This window comes from Scyliorhinus torazame, chromosome 21 (assembly GCF_047496885.1).
Source record: "Scyliorhinus torazame isolate Kashiwa2021f chromosome 21, sScyTor2.1, whole genome shotgun sequence".
Classification (NCBI taxonomy): Eukaryota; Metazoa; Chordata; class Chondrichthyes; order Carcharhiniformes; family Scyliorhinidae; genus Scyliorhinus; species Scyliorhinus torazame.
This window is the reverse complement of record NC_092727.1, coordinates 9,161,589-9,185,194: the sequence shown is the minus strand read 5'-3', so window position 1 is coordinate 9,185,194 and position 23,606 is coordinate 9,161,589. Positions and strand designations below refer to the sequence as shown.

At 47.2% G+C, this 23,606-nt stretch overlaps 1 protein-coding gene across 3 annotated transcripts in view; it reads right to left on the bottom strand.

Moving 5' to 3' along the window:
* Positions 1 to 23,606, bottom strand: part of LOC140398149 (transmembrane protease serine 4-like) — a 50,634-nt gene that overhangs the window by 18,224 nt on the left and 8,804 nt on the right. For all 3 annotated transcript variants that reach the window (XM_072486465.1, XM_072486467.1, XM_072486466.1), the window contains exons 2-7: positions 18,587 to 18,662; positions 14,366 to 14,476; positions 11,151 to 11,303; positions 10,895 to 11,024; positions 8,987 to 9,088; positions 1,493 to 1,533 (exon numbers count right to left, since the gene is read on the bottom strand). In XM_072486465.1, the coding sequence (XP_072342566.1) occupies positions 1,493 to 1,533; positions 8,987 to 9,088; positions 10,895 to 11,024; positions 11,151 to 11,303; positions 14,366 to 14,476; positions 18,587 to 18,662 (613 nt within the window). The remainder of the gene's footprint in view (positions 1 to 1,492; positions 1,534 to 8,986; positions 9,089 to 10,894; positions 11,025 to 11,150; positions 11,304 to 14,365; positions 14,477 to 18,586; positions 18,663 to 23,606) is intronic.

Sequence of the window (23,606 nt, the reverse complement as noted above, 5' to 3'; positions counted from 1 at the left end):
GCATTTCTGTCCTCAGCTCCTCAAAGCAGCGTTTAAGAAACTCCTGCTGCTCCTGCGACCACTGCGCCCACGCTGCTTGGTCTCCACCCGCCACCATCTTGCTTTTCCTCCCTCGCACTTTCCGCTGCACCAGAATCACTTTTTTAACCGCTCCACTCCTGGTCCAATCCATATAATGTCGGGGGGACCTTGCTGTCACCTTCCCACACTGGAAGCCATTGAACAATTGCCGTTGGGACCCCTCTGAAGAGCCCAAAAGTCCGTTCCCGGCGGGAGCTGCGAACGTGCGACTTACCTAGGAATAGCCGCAACCGGAAGTCCACTAGGACCAATCATGCTCTGGTCACAAGGGGTTGGCAGTCCAAAGATGGGAAGGTTAGCTGGATTGGCCATGCAGTGTTCAAAGATGCGCTGGTTGGGTGGGGTTACAGGGATAGGGTAGGGGAAGCCTAGGTTGGGTGCTCTTTCACAGAGGTGAAGGGCCGAATGGCCTCCTTCTGCACTGCAGGAATTCTATGGTTGTAAGTAACTCACCTCCCGACTCCATCCACAGGGCACAAGTCAGGAGTGTAATGGGATATTTGCCACTTGCCTGGATGAGTGCAGCTCCAACAACACTCAAGGAGTCAACATCATCCAGGACAACACAGCCCCAGCATCCCATCCACCTCTCCCTCCACCACTGACGCACAGTGGCAGCAGTGTGTACCATCTGCAGGGTGCACTAAGGAACTCAGAAAAGCTCCTGCCAAACCTGTGACCTCTACCACCTGAAAGAACCAGGGCAGCAGGTACATGGAAACCCCACCGAGTTTCATCCATGTCACGCACCACCCTGGCTTGGAAATACATGGCTGACCCTTCGCCAGCACTGGGTCAAACTCGGTGAGCTCACTAGCTAACACTGTGCAAGCGCCAACACCACAACAGGCTGCAACGGTCCAAGGCAGCAGGGCACGGTAACCTTCTCAAAGGGCAACTGAAGTTGGGCAATAGTTGCCAGTCTCCCATGACACCAGCATCTCGGGAATGTTATAAAACACAGGAATAGCTCAAACAAATCACGCTGAAACTGTTACTGCAACTTGAGGAATGAGCAAAACTTTATGACGAAATATTTTTCAGGATATAGGTGGTATGCAATGCAACAGGGGCCCTGGTGGAGCCGATACAAGCCCAATAACCAAACCGTGGCTAAACAGAACCCCAGGAACCAAACGACAATATATGAACTGTCCAAATGGTCCACAGGCTGGATCTGCCGCTGACCCATTGATAAGAAGTTGGCTTTGTTGCCAATTACACCATTGTATCATGTCAGTGCCAGGATGGTAGATAAGGAGCAAGATGGGCTTTTAGTCTTTCCAAATCCAACAATTCCCATCTTCCTATCCAAATTTGCACTAGCAAACAGTTCAGTGACATTACCAAACACACACACCCACAATCTGAAGAATTCAAATTGAAAAATAGGGAATAGTCTATAACTTACGTGCACAGACCAAAGAGACAATCGTCTTGGCAAAGCACTCCCTAAACAGAAAGTAAAAGGAAGCAAAGGTTGAGGGACCGGTTTATTTTGCAGCTTAAGCTTCAACTTTATTTCATTCGGTCTCCCAGTGTTAGGATGTTGATCAGGTGCCAGGGAGAGACAATAAAATGCTACAGTTAGACCACCAGTTCATCGAGAAAGCTTGGAGCAATGTGCCTGATTTTAGATTACAAGCTAGTTAATATCTCAAGCATTCTTTGGACATTTCCATATGATCTCACACCAGTAACCACAAAGGTTCAGGCTTTGTGTTTGATTATAAACCTGAATGTGTTTCAAATCACAAAGAATTTTGATAGACTAATTAAAGAGAAACTGTATCTAGTCGCTGAAGATCAATATCCAGAAGACACAGATGTTAAAGTGATTGGCAAACGATCCAGAGGCAGCAAGGAAAAGCTTCTTGATGCAACATCTGGTTAGGATTTGGAATAGATAATGCAATGGGAGCTCATTCCATAGTAAATTTTCTATAAGGAAATTGCAAGGACACAGAGATGGGCAGAGGAATGGGCTGACAAAGGCCTAATGGGCTACGTGCTCTCCCTTTGCGCTGTGCTATTCTACAATTCAGGGAATGAAATTCCTCCCATCTCTATACATCTCCGTTGCAACATTAAAAAAATCCTACATTAATTAATCTGGGACAAAGTTAAAACGTGAAGTGACTGTGGTCAAAACGAGAACAAACTCAAAACTAAATAGGAGACTTTGTTCAAGGAAGTCACGTGGGCCGGGATACTCCGGTGCGCCGAGGAGTGGCGTGAACCACTCCGGCATTGGGCCACCCGGAAGGTGCGGAATCCTCCACACCTTCGGGGCTCCGGCGCATGCACAGAACCGCTGGCGTGATCCCAGCGCATGCGCAGGGGGTTTCTCCTCCGTGCCAGCCATGGCAGAGCTTCACAGCAGCCGGTGCGGAGGGAAAGAGTGTCTCCACGGCACAAGCCTGCCCGCAGAGCGGTGGGCTCCGATCGCGGGCCAGGCCACCGTGGGGGGGGGGGGGGGGGGGGGGGGGGGCCAGATCCCCCCCCCCTCCCCCCGAGGACTGCGCAGGCCGCCCGCAGAACCAGGTCCCGCCGGTAAGGACCTTGTGTAATTTACACCGGCGGGACAGGCCGAAAACGGGCGTCCGCTCAGCCCATCGCGGAGCGGAGAATTGCTCGGGGGGGGGGGGGGGGGTGCTGCCAACGGCCCCAGACCGGCGCGCCGCTGTTCCCGCCCCCCGCCAAAAAAACAGCGCCAGAGAATTCGGCAGCTGCCGTCGGGACGGCGGGGTGGGATTCACACCGCCGCGCCGCCCCCCCCCCCCCCCCCCCCCCCCCCCAGCAATTCTCCTGCCCGGCGTAGGGTGGGAGAATCCCGCCCAGGATGTTTGTTGTGTGAAGTGGCAGTAAGGGCTGCCCTCCTTGAGACGGGGATTGGACTAGGATTCACAACTCTCCAGTGCCAGGAATTACAGAATAATCTCCTGAACATGACTACAAGCAAACCTAGCGGAGATGTCATGAAATATCAAGATATTCCTTTTCATCATCTATAAATGCTCTACTTCATAGAATCATATCCTAGAATTTACAGTGCAGAAGGCCATTCAGCCCATCAAGTCTGCCCTGGCCCTTGAAAAGAGCCCCCAACTGTTGTATTCTCTATTCTGCTTTATCTGCTTGGCTGGATGGGTAGTGTTGAATAAAGAACACAAAACTTTGTTAATGTACAAACAATAAATTTATTACACTACTAACCAAGATTTGTTCACATTCCTAAAGAAGGTTATTATATAAAACTATGCTATCTCTAATTTACAGAATTCTCAAGTATACAACTGCTCTCTATGCCTGACTATCTTATCCAGCTCTCTCATAGCTGAGGAACTGAACAGGTTTTTTGGGTCGGTCATCACAGTGGAAGACACAAATAACATGCCAGTGACTGATGGAAATGAGGTTATGACAGGTGAGGACCTTGAGAGGATTGTTATCACCAAGGAGGTAGTGATGAGCAAGCTAATGGGGCTAAAGGTAGACAAGTCTGTCTCCTGGACCTGATGGAATGCATCCCAGAGTGCTAAAAGAGATGGCTAGGGAAATTGCAAATGCACTAGTGATAATTTACCAAAATTCACTAGACTCTGGGGTGGTCCCGGCAGATTGGAAATTGGCAAACGTGACAGCACTGTTTAAAAAAGGAGGTAGGCAGAAAGTGGGTAATTATAGGCCAGTGAGCTTAACTTCGGTAGTAGGGAAGATGCTGGAATCTATCAGCAAGGAAGAAATAGCGAGGCATCTGGATGGAAATTGTCCCATTGAGCAGACGCAGCATGGGTTCATAAAGGGCAGATCGTGCCTAACTAATTTAGTGGAATTTTTTGAGGGCATTACCAGTGTGGTAGATAACGGGGAGCCAATGGATGGGGTATATCTGGATTTCCAGTAAGCCTTTGACAACGTGCCACACAAAAGGTTGCTGCATAAGATAAAGATGCATGGCATTAAGGGGAAAGTAGTAGCATGGATAGAGGATTGGTTAATTAATAGAAAGCAAAGAGTGGGGATTAATAAGTGTTTCTCTGGTTGGCAATCAGCAGCTAGTGGTGTCCCTCAGGGATCAGTGTTGGGCCCACAACTGTTCACAATTTACATAGATGATTTGGAGTTCGGGACCAAGGGCAATGTAACGAACGAAGATAAGTGGTAAAGCAAAAAGTGCTGAGGATACTGGAAGTCTGCAGAGGGATTTGGATAGGCTAAGTGAATGGGCTAGGGTCTGGCAGATGGAATACAATGTTGACAAATGTGAGGTTATCCATTTTGGTAGGAATAACAGCAAAAGGATTATTATTTAAATGATAAAATATTAAAACATGCTGCTGTGCAGAGAGACCTGGGTGTGCTAGTGCATGAGTCACAGAAAGTTGGGTTACAGGTGCAACAGGTGATTAAGAAGGCAAATGGAATTTTATCCTTCATTGCTAGAGGGATGGAGTTTAAGACTAGGGTGGTTATGCTGCAATTGTACACGGTGTTAGTGAGGCCACACCTGGAGTATGGTGTTCAGTTTTGGTCTCCTTACTTGAGAAAGGACGTACTGGCACTGGAGGGTGTGCCGAAGAGATTCACTAGGTTAATCCCAGAGCTGAAGGGGTTGGACTACGAGGAGAGGTTGAGTGGATTGGGACTGTACTCGTTGGAATTTAGAAGGATGAGGGGGGCTCTTATAGAAACATATAAAATTATGAAGGGAATAGACAGGATAGATGCGGGCAGGTTATTTCCACTGGCGGGTGAAAGCAGAACTAGGGGGCATAGCCTCAAAATAAGGGGAAGTAGATTTAGGACTGAGTTTAGGAGGAACCTCTTCACCCAAAGGGTTGTGAATCTATGGAATTCCCTGCCCAGTGAAGCAGTAGAGGCTCCTTCATTAAATGTTTTTAAGATAAAGATAGATAGTTTTTTGAAGAATAAAGGGATTAAGGGTTATGGTGTTCGGGCCGGAAAGTGGAGCTGAGTCCACAAAAGGTCAGCCATGATCTCATTGAATGGTGGAGCAGGCTCGAGGGGCCAGATGGCCTACTCCTGCTCCTAGTTCTTATGTTCTTATTTAACTCCTAATCATCTCATCATCTACTAATTCCAGAATCCCCTAGTCACATGACTGTTCTGTGGTTCCTTCTAGTGGGAAGAAGCATCATCATTAACTTGTTAACGCTTTACATCCCAGTCAATATACATAACATTACACCAACTTAAGTCCACATCTCCACCATATCCCTGTAACCCAGTAACCCCACCTAACCTTTTGGACACCAAGGGTTAATTTGGCTCGATGGCCATGTTGGCGCGATTGCAGCCCGGTACTTAGTGGCGGAAATGAGTCCCCACCGTGTTTAACCAGCGGTGATGGGCCAGTTACATGCAACACTCACCACACCAACAATAAAAGCATCAGCAATCTACAAAAGCATTTCTTAAACAGTGTTATGGTGGCCCATTTGGAACAATATCACATACCAGGTCCAGCAGCGACATTGTGCTGCAAACTGGATTTGCCTTCTGGACTTGTACATTTCCCCCATGCCTGGTATTTTTTTTTTTTTTATTTGTTCATGGGATGTGGGCATCGCAGGCTGGGCATTTATTGCCCATCCATAATTGCCCTTGAGGGGGCAGTTAATAGTCAACCACATTGCTGTGGCTCTGGAATCACACATAGGCCAGACCAGGTAAGGACGGCAGATTTCCTTCCCTAAAGGACATTAGTGAACCAGATGGGTTTTTACGACAATCGACAATGGTTTCATTAATTCCAGATTTTTATTGAATTCAAATTTCACCATCTGCACTGGCGGGATTAGAACCCAGGTCCCCAGAGCGTTACCCTGGGTTTCCGGTTTACTAGTCTAGTGACAATACAACTACGCCACTGTTTCCCCAAGACCCAGGCAGCTTAGAAAAAAATGTCTTTCTTTCCAGCTACAGCAAAGAAGGAAACAGGAACAGCAGCCTCCAGGCATCTGCAGCCACCAACAGGAGCAAGCAGCAAAGACTTATTTTTCTAAATTTAGAGTACCCAATAATATATTTTCCAACTAAGGGGCAATTTAGTGTGACCAATCCACCTACCCTGCACATCTTTTTGGGTTGTGGGGCCAGACACATGCAGACACGGGGATAATGTGCAAACTCCACTCGGACAGTGACCTGGGGCCGGGATCGAACCCAGGTCCTTGGCACCGTGAGGAAGCAGTGCTAACCACTTTGCCACCGTGCCGCCCACAAGCAGCGATCACAATCTGCAGCTGTGAAGTGCCCTCACAACTAAAAAGGCCAAATTTCGTATTAGCAATAGCCTTCAGCTATGAAGCTAAAGGCTGCTCACAGTCAAAGGGAGTTTAAAGTGTACTTCAGCATACAGCCAAGAACAGGTTCTGTCCTGTAGGTTTTAGTGGGACAGACAGGCAGCAGCTATGGGCCGCCACAATACTTAAAGATGGCTTGAAGGCCTCACAGATGAAAAGTCCCTGCCCCCTGGCTCAGGGTCAACCCCCGACCTGGAGCACTTCAGCCCCCCCCCCCCCAAACGCCCCCAACTCCGAGTGCTGGGGTAGCACATCCTCAGTTCCCCTCAGCAGCTATTGAGTCAGCTTCCTGTTTTTAAAAAGGAGTACTAAACGATGGCCACGTGATTTCTCACTGGGGAGCAGGTTAATTCCCAGGGGAACATTACATTCAACTCCAATCTCGCTAATTAGATTGAAATTAATGCAAATGAATATTTGGGCTTGATCTGGAGCTCACCACCGGGAGGGGGCTGGTTAGAAGCCAAACTGATGCTCCCGGCACATTTTTCGCCTTTCCTGCTTATTTAAAAAATATTTTAATCAATAAATGTTCACATTATAACATACAAAAAAAGATCAAGCAGGAACATACAAATTTTTATAAAACTATCCCACAACCCAGCCCCACCTTTCCCGTAGTTACCCAGAACCCCCCCGACAATTGCTGACGACAACCAGCTCCTTAAAGATGGTCACGTACAGCAGCCGCCTAGAGTAAAACCTCTCCCTCCAATACCCTTATGGAATATCTTATCTTTCCCAAATGCAGGAGTTCTGACCAATCCCCCAACCATGCTTGGGCAATGCTGATGCCCACCATTCGGGCAAGACTCGCCTTCGGGTTGTTAGAGAGGCGGAGGCCAAGGCGGAGGCCTTCTTCCCCTCCTGCAGCGCCAACAGGTCTGACGCCCCGAAGATCGGCACCATTGGACACAGCTCCACTCTTTACAGAAGGTGGCGGCACGGTGGTTAGCACTGCTGCCTCACTTCATCGAGGACCCGGGTTCTATCCCCCGGGTCATTGTCCGCGTGGAGTTTGCACATTCTCACATTCTCCCAGTGTCTGTGTGGGTCTCACCACAACAACCCAAAAGACGTGCAGGGTAGGTGGATTGACCACGCTAAATTGCCCCTTACTTGGAAAATTTGTTTCAAAAATTGTCTCACAAAGGCACTTAATCAACTTAGGGCAGGACAAAAACATGAGGGCAGTTCGCTAGTCCCTTCAAGCAACGCTCACATCTATCCCCAACACCCAGAAAGAACCTACAAACATGTGCCCTGGTCAAGTGCGCCCTCTGTACCAGTTTAAACTGAATCAAACTCAGTCAAGAGCAAAACCCAACTCTTCCTCGACCATTTTCCCTTTACTTCCTTCAGCGAATCCCTCTGTCCATGAACTTCCCATATATATCTGAAATCCTCCCTTCCCCTCCCTCATCAACAGACAGTACCCCATCCACAAGAGGAGCCGGTAACCGAAGAAATTAAAGAGTTTCATTCGCACAAAGATCTGTACCTGTAAATAGCTAAAAACATTCCCTCCCGGGAGTTTCATAGATTATCATAGAATTTACAGTGCAGAAGGAGGCCATTCGGCCCATCGAGTCTGCACTGGCTCTTGGAAAGAGCACCCTACCCAAGGACAACACCTCCACCCTATCCCCATAACCCAGTAACCCCACCCAACATTAAGGGCAATTTTGGACACTAAGGGCAATTTATCATGGCCAATCCACCTAACCTGCACATCTTTGGACTGTGGGAGGAAACCGGAGCAACCGGAGGAAACCCACGCACACACGGGGAGGATGTGCAGACTCCGCACAGACAGTGACCCAAGCTGGAATCGAACCTGGGACCCTGGAGCTGTGAAGCAATTGTGCTATCCACAATGCTACCATGCTGGAGTTGGAAGGTCTCCACCAATTCCTCGACCCCAGCAAACCTACCCTTCACGAACAAATCCCTAAACCTCTGTGCCCCTCCCGCTTCTAGACGTTCCTGCTATTTAACTGGCATGCCCAGATCTGCAGGAGGCACAACGCGGTAATTAAATCGTGCCCAAGAGCTTTCCAATTTGCATAATTAGGCATGGCGAAGTGAATCTTCTGCTTGTTACAAAACCCACCCAATTTTTATTGGCTTCAAAAGGAATAAGAATCAGGCACGTTCAATGAAAGGGAAGCTAACCTCCTCGCTCTGTTGAGGGCAAACTACCCACATTTGAACTCCATGCAATTCCTTAAAATAACAAACCCATCTGAACATGTCCGCAAATCTCAGTTCAGTTCCAGGTGCCAACTTGTCCCCAGAGTAACCAGGACTTGCAGAAATAAGATACCTTCACTGGGCCTCCTACTCCTAAACCCAGATTTCTCCACCTCGAGAATATGTTGAGGCAAATTCCATTTGCAAATTAGAATCTAAAATCAAAGACCCTAACCCACCCCCAACAAAACAATCCCACCCATTCCCACAACCAGTGCCAAACTCTGGCGCGCTTTAAGGCACAGGAGATTAATCGGCCATCGCCTCTGCTACACACCGGCTCATGGATCAATGTAGAGCGACAGTAACCAGGTTCTACTCACCCTTCCATTAACGCATCCTGAATGGAAGCAGGATTGGTGCCCTTTTTGATTATCTTGTGCAAGGACCAAAGACCCATTTCCACAGGAATACCAGTCGGGTTTCTGCGGAGCAAAAACACATGTTAAACAAACCCTTCCAAACATAGCCACTGTTTACAGAAACTACCCGTCATGTTTGTTTAATCCAGGATCCAACTTGATGCGATTTAGCAAACGTTACTGATGCTTGGATACCAAAGCTACAAACTCAGGAACAGTGCAACATTCTGCTGGAGCATGGTCTGTGGATCGATGCTGCTACTTGAAGGGGGCAGGGGCAAGCAATGGGGGGAAATGGAAGACTTGGGGACCAATTTCAAAATCCCTGCTGTTCTGCATCCTCACTTCCGAACTCAGTTTTCTAATGTTTACTCCCAGTGTATAATCACCCTTCTCTGCCCTCTCTCCAATGCCTGGGTGTGAATAGTGCCCAATATGGTATCCTTTACTCCAAAGCAGCGTTCTGTATAAATTCCATCATCCCTTCTCATTTGTGCATGAAAGCTTGAGTTTATAGAACCCAAGATCCTCCATGTTCTCTTTAGTATTGCTCTACACTGTCCCAAAGACTTCGCTTATTTGTCCAACAGCCTCCTTAGTCCTCACTCCTGAGCCCTGTCAGGGTGGTACAGTGGCATGGGGGTGGCACAGTGGTTAGCACTGCTGCCTCAGCGCCAGGGACCCGGATTCAATTCCAGCCTTGGGCGATTGTCTGGGTGGAGTTTGCACATTCTTCCAGTGTTTGCATGGGTTTCCTTAGGGCTCTCTGGCTTCTTCTCACAATCCAAAGATGTGCAAGTTAGGTGGATTGGCCATGATAAATTGCCCCTCAGTGTCGAGGAATGTACAGGTTAGGTTATGGGGATAGGGCGGGGGAGTGGGCCTAGGTAGAGGGCTCTTTTAGAGGGTCCGTGCAGTCTCGCTTGGCCAAATGGCCTCCTTCGTCTGCACTGTAGGAATTCTTTGGTTCTATAAGCAACACCATTTACTTTACCACATGAATATCTACAATAAACATAGAATCATAGAATTTACAGTGCAGAAGGAGGCCATTCGGCCCATCCAGTCTGCACCGGCTCTTGGAAAGAGCACCCTACCCAAGGTCAAACATCTGTCTTATCAACTCAAAGCTACTTGGGTCTTTCCGTATTCCAGGAGCTTGCCCCAGTACGCAGAATCTCCCAGGTTGGCTTCACTTCCTTCAGCTGGGTTTAGTCTGCCTGTCCAAGTGGATCGGCTTGGGTTGCTTTCTCTGGAGCAGAGAAGACTGAGGGGTGATCTGATTGAGGTGCACAAGATTATGAGGGGCTTGGCAGGGTGGATATGGGAGCAGCTGTTCCCCTTAGTTGAAGGGTCAGTTACAAGGGGGACACAAGTTCAAAGTGAGGGGCAGGAGGTTTTGGGGAGATTTGAGGAATAACATTTTTACCCAGAGGGTGGTGAAGGTCTGGAATGCGCTGCCTGGGAGGGTGGGAGAGGCAGGTTGCCTCACATCCTTTTGAAAACTCCCTGGATGAGCACTTGGCACGTCACAACATTCAAGGCTACGGGCAAGTGCTGGCAAGTGGGATTAGGTGGGCGGGGTGTGGGGGGCTCCATTCTTCACCTCAGGGTGTTCATTGGCTCAAGAGATAAATATTTTAAAATTTCAGTCAAAGTCACAATGTTTGCGGCACAGCAAGACTACACAAATTCCAGGGCCATTTGTTTAAGTGAGGTCGGTTGGGGTATTGGGGCCAGGGCATCAAGGGGTTAAGCTTCCCACTCCTCTTCAAAATAAAAACCATGGGGTCATTCATGTCCCCCACAGAGATCAGATGGTACCTCAGGCATTGGGAGAGAAGCAGAACTGAACATTCTCCACTGTACCTCGAGTAACCCAACTGTTTGCATGTTACTTCGGCAAGTTTAGGCCGCCAGTTGTCATAACACACACTCTTCCATTGCTGGGTTTTCAAATCTTTCACTTGTAGAATGGAATGGAGTCCGTATATTCGCACTGAAAAGGAGACACAAGTCATCACTGCCCCATCGGATGAACAGCAACATGAAACGCACACACAAAAACACACGCACGCGCGCACACACAAACGCGCACACACAAACACAAGGATTCTTTACATACCTGGGAATTGATCGCGGAATGTGATATTCATCACACAGTCCAGCTCATCTTCGCCTTCAGAACAATCAACGATTCCATTGCACTGCGAATCGCGAGGAATGAACTTAGAGGTTTTGGAACAGAAGAAATAATATGTATCGACGGCAACCTTCACTGCAAAGAGAGCGAATGATGCTGGTTAAACATCAATTGGCATGTAGTTGTCCCAGTGTTGGTCCCTTGAGCAGTTCTGCTCAAAATTGTGGACTCAGTAACAGTCCAATAACTTTAAGAAAGAACACAATTGCACTGGAAACAGTTCAGAGAAAGTTGACCAGTTCTGAGAAAGTTCCCAGATGGGAGGAGGGGATTATTGTAGGAGGAAACATTAGGCAGGCAGGCCTGTATCCATTGGAGGTTAGCAGAATGAAAGGTGTCATGAGAGAGTCCCTTTATCACATGGCTTCAGTGGTGTCATTGTGTGGGTGGAGCTGGGCTGTGGCTCTTGGTTTTTACTTTCGTTTTTAGTTTGGGGGCTGGCTGTGGCTCTGAGTTTTACTTTCGCTTTGAGTTTGAACTGGTTGATTCTGCACAGGTTGAAAAGCTCTCCAGCTGCATTTTAAAAGCTGTTTCTAGACTGCTTGAGAACTTGAAAAGAGATCATTGTTTTCTGGACGGGATTCAAACTTGTTATTTTGGTATCCATACCAAGTCTTAAAGATAGTAGGAGTGCCGTGTGTTGGCCCACACCTTTGAAAAGGGGGTTTCTGGTTTATGGGATCTTGTTATTAAATTGGAACAGTTAAAGGGGGAAATTTATTAAGTTATACATAGACTACTGTAGCTGTGTGGGGGATTTATATTGGTCGTTGATAAAAATGTTTTTTAAAATGTTAATTCAATTCATAGAATAAAGCTTATTTTTGATTAAAAGTGCTTGAAGTTCGGTGTTGAATAACACCTGAAATGCAGGTCCTTGTGCTCATCGTAACCAAAATCAATAAACAGTTGTAGGTCAGGTGAACTCCATGATATACTTTGGAGTTTTCTAAACCCTGGCCCGTAACAAAGGTGATCTTACTGAAACGTAAAGAGACTGAGGGGACTTGTCAGGATGTATTGTGGTAACCTGACAGGGTCAGTGTTGAGCCCAATTTAATTGGATATTTTAAGTGAAAGAATTGGGCACTTTTAAATCAATGTGCAGTCAAACTTCAGGCAGGCTATGGGGAATTCATACTTGACCAAAGTCAAATACAAAACCCACAAACTGACAGCCAGAAACATGCCTGGAACACACCCGTCAATCACCCCATCAAGAGATCATCGCGCCCCAGGGGGGGGGGGGGGGGGGTGCACCCAAGGCTTATCTGCAGCGAAGACTCTAGGCAGAGGTAATCGAGACATCCAAGGAGGAAGGAAGATAGAAGCTGCCAGCGAGCCTAACCTTCGTGACAACGGACCAGAGGGACTCAAGAAAACGGACCCACAGTTCAATCAAGCCACCTTTACGGATAGCATTCTCCTCGCTATTAAAAGACACCCAGGCAAAACTTTGATTGCAACACTGGTCGAAGTATCTGAGGTTTTACAGATACAACAGGCTGCTGGGAGGATGTTTTTCCTGGTGTGGTAGACTAGAACGAGGGGACACAGTTGGAAAATAAGGGGGCTCCTATTTAAGATGGGGATGGGGAGAATTCTTTTCCCTAAGTGGTCACAGGTATGTGGGATTCTATTCCTCAGAGTACTGGAGGCAGGGTCACAAGAGTATTTTTAAGACCGAGTTAGGTGGATTCTTGATCGACAATCGTAGAATCTACAGTGCAGGAGGCCATTCAGCCCACCGAGTCTGCACCGGCCCTTGGGAAGAGCACGCTATCTAAGCCCACACCTCCACCCTCTCCCCGTAACCCCACCTAACCGTTTTGGATACTAAGGGCAATTTAGCATGGCCAATCCACCTAACCTGCACATCTTTGGGCTGTGGGAGGAAACCGGAGCACCCGGAGGAAACCCACGCAGACACGGGGAGAACGTGCAGACTCCGCACAGACAGTGACCCAGCGGGGAATCGAACCTGGGACCCTGGAGCTGTGAAGTAACAGCACTAACCACTGTGCTACCGTGCCGCTTGATTTATATTAATTTCTTAAGCAAAGCTTCGCCATCTTGAAACAATGAGCTCCAGCTATGGAGACTTCACAGAAGAAGCCCAGACTGGGAAGTATCGAAAAAGCCCTTCACTACTTAACTCTGACAAGGCGACAAAAGCAACACCAGGAATCCACTCAGAGGAGTGGGAAGAGGTTAACCAGGATTCCTTCTCCCAGTGACTGTCCAGTCATTACTTCCGACAACAGTCTGCAGATGGACAGCAGCAAAGTAAACGACAGGGAAAAGCTTTCAGCTGGATTTGGGAGAACGTTCTTGCTGCTCTCGAGTTCTAACCTTTTCTTTAGATTTTATTGGTTTCATATAAACAGCAACGGTAAACAGGATGGTATTCCCCCAAACCTCAGACTAAACACATGCCTTCACACCATCATAACTGACAACCATCCATACAAGGGCATTTGACAACTCAGGTCAAAACCAGAAAATCCCACCATCTATACTCATCTCAAGGCTCAAATCAGCTTGCCTTGATTATGGAGGTGACACAAGGAGCTGATAGATCAATGGAGTCACAGTACAGATCAACCAGATTCAACTAATTGATAGAAACATTAGCTCAGTTTCTCTCTCCACAGATGCTGCCAGACCTGCTGGATATTGACGTTTAAGGGTTATCTTGACAAATACATGAATAAGATGGGAAGAAGAGGGATATGGAACCCGGAAGTGTAGAAGATTTTAGATTAGACGGCGCAGGTTTGGAGGGCCGAAGGGCCTGTTCCTGTGCTGTACTTTTCTTTGTTCTTTGTTCATCCAGAATTTTCTGCTTTTATTTCAGATTTCCAGCATCTGCAGTATTCTGCTTTTATCTGATTGTTATCCTCTTGGGGGAATGCACCTGTGTCGGTGGGTGATAGGCGAGATGAGATCAGGAAGCAGTGATACTCTACACAGACGATTATCTCCTCGAGGCTGGTTAACCCACATTTGCCGGTGAGCGACGGATGTGGTGGGGCTGGACCACAGCTCAACATTTCAAACAGTGGATTGGTGAAGATGAAGAGCAGAGTGAGGAGGAATATCTTATACTAACTTCTTGAACAAGAAGAGCAACTTACCAAAATAAATGACGATTGCAAGAATTGCTAGAACTGTAAGGACTGTCAGCACAGTTATAATGATTTTCTTCTTTGACATCCTGCTACTGCATGGTGAACTGGGAGCCATTTCTGGAGATTAGAAAATATTATTTATTTATGTGTGGGTCATGCAAACTAGCCCAACATTCACTGACTGCAAAGGGGGAAAGAGCTGGTGAATGGACGGGTTGCATGGGTATATCTCAACACTTCTGCAAATGTGTTTGTGGAAGCACATTGGTAAGAAAAGGCTCAAATGCTTTAAAAGGAAAAGGGGAGTCTCAGCCAGGGGGGGGGGCGGGGGTTGCCCTTCTGTAAGCCAGGGACTCACTTTAGATACCTGGGGTGCAGGGTTGCTTGAGATTTGTGGGGGGTGGGCTCCGTAGTACAACATTTCTAGTTTGGCAGGGAGGGCGAAAGCTGATCGGGCAAGGTGGGCTGGTCATTGGCGGGTCGGGTACAGGCGGTTAAAATGAATGTGTTGCCGCGATTCCAGTTTATTTTTCAATGTCTGCCGATTTTCCTGCCAAAGGCATTTTTAAGAGAGGTTGAAGGGATGATTACCTCGTTCATATGGGGAGGGAAGGTGGCCAGAATTAAAAAGGTGCTACTACAGAGAGAAAGGCAGGCAGGGGGTTTGGGTCTTCCGAACCTGGCAGCGAATGTGGAGAAGGTACGGAGCTGGGTCAGAGGGGTTGACTCCCAATGGGTCAGAATGGAGGAGAGTTTGGGTAGGGGGTCGGGATTGAAGGCGCTAGTGACAGCGCCGCTCCCGACGGCCCCAGGGGGATACGGAGTCCAGTAGTAATAGCTTCGTTGAGAATTTGGAGGCAATTTCGACAGTACTTCGGGTTGGGGGCAGGGTCAAGTTAAATGCCGATTTGGGGGAACTATAGATTTGAGTCAGAGAAGTGGGATGGAAATTTTCAGAGATGGGAGGAGAAAGGAATGGATACTAAAAGATTTGTTTCTTGGGGGTCATTTTGCAGGATTGAAGGAGCTGGGAGCAGTATGGGCTGGAACAGGGGGAAATATTTAGATACATGCAGGTTCGAGATTTTGCCAGAAAGGAGATACAGAGCTTCCCAGTGGGGCCGGCTTCCACATTGCTGGAGGAGGTGCTGACGACACGGGGACTGGAGAAGGGGGTAGTATCGGCGGTTTACGGAGCTATTTTGGAGGAGGAGAGAGCACCTCTGGAAGGGATCAAAGCAAAGTATGAGGAAGAGTTGGGGGAGGGTATGGAGGAGAGGTTCTGGTGTGAGGTGCTCCGGTTGGTGAATGCCTCCACCTTGTGTGGGAGGTGTTGTGTTGGGCGCTCTGGATCCGTGGAATACATTCAGGTCACCAACACTTGAAATAGTGCAAAACTATTTTATTGAATCATTAACTGTTTAACATACTCTCACTGTGGGATACTAGCTTTAACTAAAGACCTTTGCCTTGTCCTAACCAGTCGATGCACTCAGCACATGGTGAATGTCTGTGCTGCAGGCTGTGAGCTCTGTCCTCCTAGCTAGCTGCAGCTCGAATGAGGGGGAACTCTGATGCCCCCTGTCTTTATAGTACGTGTGCTCTCACTGGTGATTGGCTGCGGTGTTCTGTATGTTGATTGGTCCCACTGTGTGTCCATCAGTGTGTGTCTGCACCATGATATACTGGTGTATATTATGACAGGAGGTTGGGGCTGATACAGCTGAAGGTGGTGTATAGAGCGCACCTTACAAGGGAGAGGATGAGCCGGCTCTTTGAGGGGGTAGAAGGGGGCCCCGCAAACCACGTTCATATGTTTTGGTCCTGTCCAAAGCTGGAGGATTACTGGAAGGAGGTGTTTAGGATAATCTCTAAAGTGGTGCACGTGAAACTGGACCCAGGCCCTCGGGAGGCCATATTCGGGGTGTTGGACCAGCCGGGGTTGGAAACGGGTGCGGAGGCAGATGTTGTAGCCTTCGCCTCGTTGATCGCCCGAAGGTGGATCCTGTTAGGGTGGAGATGAACCTCTCCACCCTGTGCCCTGGCGTGGCGGGGGACCTGTTGGAATTCTTAATGCTTGAAAAGGTCAAATTTGAACTGAGGGGAAGGATGGAGGGGTTCTACAATTCATGGGCATTATTCATTATGCACTTTCGAGAATTGGATCACATCGAACATTAGGGGGTTGGGAGCTGGGAGGGTTGGGGGGGGGGGGGGGGCGGGGGGGACTGTATGTGTTAATGGTGACTGGGGGTGATTCCGGTTCCTTTTTGTCATTTGTTTATGTTAACATGCAGGGTAATGTCTGGGGTTTGGTGGGAGGATGGGATCGTTGTTATTGATATGGGGATTGACATTACATTCGTTACTGATTATTGCTTATTGTTGGGTGTAAATTTGGGAGGAAATGTGAAAAAGGAGGAGAATAAAAAATATTTTTTTTAAAAAGGAAAAGGGCAAAGTCGCTTTTTGTTGTCCCTTCCTCCTCTCTGGAAGAGTTATAGAATTGAGGGGAGGGGGAGGGAGGACAACAAATACCCTGACGTTTCTCTGAGGAGGATGAGTGTCGCAGGTGCAGGAAAGGGAGATCAGATGAAAGACCAAAAAAGCCCTGAATTTATATAGTGCCTGACACAACCCCATGATGCCCTAAAGTGCTTTTGAAGTGTAGTCACTGTTAAAATGTACGAATGTAGCAGCCAATTTATGCACAGAAACCTCCCAGAGCCAATATAATAATGACCAGATCATCCATTTAAGTGAAATCATTTGAGTTAAAGATATTAGCCAGGATATCAGGATGACTGGTCTAGGGCAACAGGGTGACACAGTGATTAGCACTGGTGCCTCACAGTGCCACGGACACAAATTCAATTCCAGCCTTGAGTCACTGTCTGTGCGGAGTCTGCATGTTCTTCCCGTGGCTGTGTGGGTTTCCTCTGGGTGCTCCGGTTTCCTCCCACAGTCCGAAGATGTGCAGATTGGGCATGGTAAATTGTCCCTTAGGTGTGCAGGTTACGGGGAGTAGAGCAGAGGGGGAGTGGACTTAGGTTAAGGTGCTCGTTTGGAGGGTTAGTGCAGACTCAATGGGCTGAATGGCCTCCTTCTGCACTGCAGGGATTCTATGAACTTCTAAATACTGCCATTTAATCTTTCACAACTACCCGAGATGACAGATGGAGCCTTGGTTGATCATCTTATCTGGGTTTGTTAGGTCTCTGGAGAGACATGTGAACTCATATGATTTAGTGGCATTAATTTCATGAGTGACAGCACAGATTATAGACCTTGGCAATGTTCAAATGACTCATTCAAGTCTCCAGCAAGTCCCTCATTTTTGGGACAATCTTATTTTAGAAAATGAAAAACTCTGTTCGGATGTCAGACTTCGGACTGAAGAGAAATCGTAACAAGTGGAATGACACACAGCAACACCACATTTCCTGGGATAATGTGAACAGGTCTCTAATTATGGAGATTGATGTGCTCTCGTGCTGTTTTACCCTCCACCCATTTATTTTTCCAAATGTTCTCCACTTCTATAAACAGTCTCACCGATGCCTTCCCGTACGGCAATTTCTTTTCATTGCGAATGTCTGATTTACTCCAATTACAATAAGCGTTACAAATCATTAACAGCAGCAATGCAGGTTAACCTCCTAAAAATGCTAAATTTGGCTGGACCAGACGGAGGTCAACTGTATCTTTACCGAGAGTGGAAAGAGTGTGAAATTCACTGCCAAGTACAGTAATTAAGGCAAATAACATAGCTGCATTTTAACACTGGATAAACAAACCGGAAGAAAGGAATCAAAAGAAACAATGGGGTGAGTGAAATAGGGATGGGAGGAGTCTTGTGTGCAGCCTAGACACCAATACAGATCCACTAGAGTCAGTGGCCTTATTCTGTGCTGCAAATTCTATTCGCCACCAGTGCCCTTTGCTCCTCTGCTCTCCATAATCTCAACAGCAATGGATCCATCAGGTCCAGAGATTGTTTGATCACCTCATTCTATCCCATTCTCCTTGAATCCCATTTCCAACCAGGATGTGATCCAGCTATCTCAACTAACTCAGGCGCAATCTCTTCCCCAAACCCAAGATGAAGCCCCAAAAGGAGAAAACAACTTTTTTCAATGAAGGGCAAAGCAAGCCTTTAGTTCCAAACATTGATAAATGGGCATGACATAAATGTTTGACTGTACATTAAAGAGCTAATGTTTCAACCTGGATCCGTTGGACTTGAAGGTTTGAAGCTAACCCATTCATCCGCCTCCTCCCTTGATGTCACGCTGTCACGTGCCTGAAAAAAGGGTATTGCAAGAGGATACAGTCAAAATACATTCCAGTTGTCAATTGGGACACACACACACAATCTGACTCCGGAACTGCCTGGGATTGGCCGAGTGAGTCAGTGCTAACATCACGTGCAGTTCAAAGGAGGTATAATTAAAGCAATATGCTGGAGATCCAAAATAAAAAATGCCAGAGAAACTCAGCAAGTATGGCAGCATCTGTGGAGAGAGAAAGAGAGTTAACTTTTCAAGTCCGTATGATTCTTCTGAGAGAACAGAACGCTGTTTGGGTGAGATAAGGCAGTGAGAGGAAGCTTGTGCAGAGTATAGAGACTGACATGGCCCACCTGGGGCAGGTACACTCAGGCAGAATATCCTCCGTAGTTCACCGGTTTCAATAGATCAACACACTCAGGGTCCCCATTATTTCCTTTAGGAGTATAGAAGTTTGGCGATCGGTAGAGAAGGCCGACGATCACTGCAGTGTTAAGCTTGTGTGTGCCATTAATGATGGCGATAAAAAGCGCAAGGACATGGTAGGGTGGAGTCTGGGCTAGCCATCCAGAGGGCACACATTCAAATTCCACTGTAGCAGTTTAGGAATTTGAGATCAGTTTTAAACAAATATTTAAAACATGAAAATAAGAAAGCAGGCATCAGGAAAAACAACCACCAAGCTGTCAATTAGTGATTAAAAATCCAACTCGGGGTAGGAAAACTACAGTTCTTACCTGATCTGGTGTCTAGACGATTTAGCATTGGAAAGGGTGCAGAGGAGATTTACCAGGATGTTGCCCGGGCGAGAGAACTTTAGTTATGAAGAGAGATTTGATAGACTGGGGTTGTTTTCCTTGGAGTAGAGGGGACTTGAGGGGGGGCATGATTGAGATGTATAAAATTATGAGGGGTACAGATTAAGTAGGAAGGGACCTTTCCCCTTGATGGAGGGATGAATGACCAGGGGGCACAGATTTCTGGTGGGGGGCAGGAGGTTTCGAGGGGATGCGAGGAAAAACCTTTCCACTCAAGAGGGTGGTGGGAGTCTGGAACTCGCTGCCTGAAAGATGGTGGAGGCAGAGATCCTCCTAACATTTAAGAAGCATTTAGGCATTCAAGACTATGGGCCAAGTGTTGGGAAATGGGATTAGAATAATTAGGTGGTTGATTTTGACTGGTGCAGGTGCAATTGGCCGAAGGGCTTTTTTCTGAGGTGTAGGTTTCTATGACTAGTATGCTTGATGTTTAACGTCCTCTGATGTGACCCAACAAACCACTCAATTGCATACCATCTTCTCAAGCAGCAACTAAGAATGAGCAATAAATGGGGGAGATGGCTGCACAGTGGTACGGTCACCAAGGACAGGGATTCAAATGTCACCATGCAACTGGTAGAAAGTAAATTCAATGAACACATCAGCAATTAAAAGCTAATCTCAGTAATGACGACCATCAAACCATTTTTGGATGCAGTAAAAACCCATCTGGTTCATTCATGCCCTTTAGGAAAGGAAATCGGCCGTCCTTACCCGGTCTGGCCTACATGTGACTCCAGACCCACAGTGGGTGATTGACTCTTAACTGCCCCCTCACCCTGAAATTAGCTGAGTGGCTTGCTAGGCCAAGGGCAATTAGGGATGGGCAACAAATGCTGGCCTTGCCAATGGGACCCACATCCCGGGAATGAATTGGAAACGAAACCCACTCAGGAAGAGTCCTTGCAAATCCTCTTAAGAAGGTTCCAATGGAGCATATCTCATAGTCAATGAAGGTTCACTAGTTTGCAAAAGTATAGTTTCAAGCTCCCTTCGATCAAAGGCACCCAGAGCCCAGTGGTAATATTAATACATTGCCCAAGTAAATGTCTTATGAGGAGGTAAGAAACCCATATTTACAGATGTAAATCCTGAGGTCACTGCAAACAGGTTCCACCTTGTCCCAGTCCTGTGACCCCCATTAAACTCAGATTCCATTTTCCCACCAGAAGTTGCGAAAGACCCCATGGCACTATTCCAAAATGAGTTGACACCTCTGCTTAACATTTTACACACAACAAAGACACACCAAGAATTACCAACTCGATGTGGCTCCATGCCCAGCAGCTGTCTAGTTTGTTCTCGTTTCTCTGTGTTCCTGTCTGTCTCCAAGTGACAAGGTCAAACAGTCCTGGTCAGGATGAGAACGTTAGGAGTGAAGAGTTTCCCATTGCTCTATGGTCATCTTTATTGCCCATCAACAAATCCCTGTGTCTCTCCTTTTAACTCTATTCTTGTCACAACCCCTGCCTTTCCGACCCTGCCAAAGATCGCCAACAATCAAACCAATCAGATTCAGTTATTCAAATTACTGCTCAATCCAAAGAACACACCTTATTCCAGTCAGGTTTTCAGTATCTGCAATATTTTGCTTCGGTCTCAAATTTCCTTCTTCCAGCCCCACTGGAGGGCCCCTCCCTCGCTTCCTGCACACGGATGACTGTAACTATGCTGCTTCCTGTTTTTGCCCCAAACTGAAAATTCATCAACTTTGCTTCCAATTTCCACCCCGATCTCACCTTCACACGCTCCACTTGGCTCTCCCTTCATTCGACCCCTGTCCCCATTTCAGTAAGAAGCCTTACAACACCAGGTTAAAATCCAACAGGTTTGTTTGGATTCACTGGCTTTCGGAACGCAGCCCCTTCATCAGGTGAGTTTTAATAGGATACGCTATTTAGCAGCATTCACGATAAGCACTATTGGACTCAATTCTTGCTTCTAATAATAATAATCGTTATTAGTGTCACAAGTAGGTTTACATTAACACTGTAATGAAGTTACTGTGAAAAGCCCCTAGTCGCCACATTCCTGCGGCTGTTCGGGTACACGGAGGGAGAATTCAGAATGTCCAATTCACCTAGCAGCACACCTTTCGGGACTTGTGGGAGGAAACCGGAGGACCCGGAGGAAACCCACGCAGGCACGGGGAGAACATGCAGACTCCGCACAGACATTGACCCAAGACGGGAATCGAGCCTGGTACCCCGGCGTTGTGAAGCAACAGTGCTAACCACTGTGCTACCGTACGAGTGTAGATTCATGTGTTTCACCATTTCTCCTTACATTTTTAGTAGTTAATGATAACTTTTTAAACATAACTACTGGGTCTGAACTAGGTATCCAAGGGATAATCTTTTGCTCCCAGCAATGGGTGGGCTGAATAAAGACACTGAGCCAGTCACTCCTCTTCACCCAGGTTTGTGACAACTTGAGGGTATTCCAGCTGGGGATGGTGACAAATTGAAGTACTTCGCCCCAACAACAACTTTTGAGGAACTTCACCTGGGGCTGACTGTATCAAACCCCAGGAAGATGCAATGCCTGCTCTTATGCCTCCTCTCTTCTCAATGTACAAATTGTCCTGGTGAATTTGTGCTCTTCTTTCAATTTAATCTACATCATGTGGTCTCCTAAATGCAGGCTTGGTGCCTCCGCTTCTGGCCAAATGTCCCCACCTGACCCTGGCCCTACTGCAGGATTCTAACGAAGTTCAGCATCTCCTCTTTCAATTTGGCACTTTTATAGCCAGACTCAACAAATTCAGATCATAATCTCGTCCCCCATTTTGTTTCATTTTCTTTGAAGGTTTGGATTCTACTCTCTTTTACTTTCGGATGGCAGCTGTTCATCATCCCACCGTTCACACACCCTCACCCCACATCTTATCCCATTCCCATCATCACCAATTCCTTTGTCATTGAATCTCTCCCGTCTGCCACTCTATCACAAGAGCTTTCCTTTTGTCTTTATCCGCTCCCCCTTAATGCTCAACAGCCATCACATTTCTAACTTTTCCCAATTTGGAGGAAAGGTCATCCATCTGAAACATTAACTTTGTTTCTCAGTACATGCTGCCAGAGCAGTGTGTTTTTATCTCAAAATTTCCATGTGTTTAAACTTAAAAAAAAACAATTTAGAGTACCCAATTCATTTTTTCCAATCAAGGGGCAATTTAGCATGTTCGATCCACCTAGCCTGCACATCTCTGGGTTGTGGGGGCGAAACCCATGCAAACATGGGGAGAATGTGCAAACTCCACACTGACAGTGACCCAGAGCCGGGATCGAACCTGGGACTCGGCGCCATGAGTCAGCAGTGCTATCCGCTGTGCCACCGTGCTGCCCCAGAATTTCCATATGTTGAAAGTGGGAATCCAAATCTCTGCTCATTGCAATCTTGCTAAAGTCTCCCACCTTCAAGGAGGGAGATTTTATTCAACTGTAAATCCCCCAAGTTCACCTCTGGAATTACAATTCACGGTATTGTTCCCTCTGCTCACAGTTCTCATCTTACTTCAGTGAGCAGCAATTGCCATCGAAACTCAAAGGCAGTGATATCAAATCAGTGGGGGACGAGACTTTGAGAGTCTCCTTGAGGAGCTGGTAGCGGGGAAGTAGGCGAGAGGAGTGAATGAGCCAAATTTCCTACTTCTCAATCAGCAGCTCTTTCATCAGGAAGTGGGCAGGTATCAAATACAGGACACAAGAATTAGGAGCAGGGCTAAGCCACTTGGCCCGTGAAGCCTACTCTTACTTTCTTTTTTTTTAAATTTAGAATACCAGATTCATTTTTTTTCCAATTAAGGGGCAATTTAGTGTGGCCAATCCACCTACCCTGCACATCTTTTGAGTTGTGGGGGTGAAACCCACGCAGACATGGGGAGAATGTACAAACTCCACATGGACAGTAACCTGGGTCTGGGATCGAACCTGGGGCCTCAGCACCGTGAGGCAGCAATGCTAACCACTTTGCCACCCTCTGCTCTTCTTTTCAATAGGATCATGTCGGATCTAATTCTGGCCTCAACTCCACTTACTTTCTCTCCCCCCCCCCCCCCCCCCCCCACACACACACACCAAGCCTCCTGTGCCACCAACAACCCTTGTCTAAATAAAAATCTATCTAACTCAGCCTTGA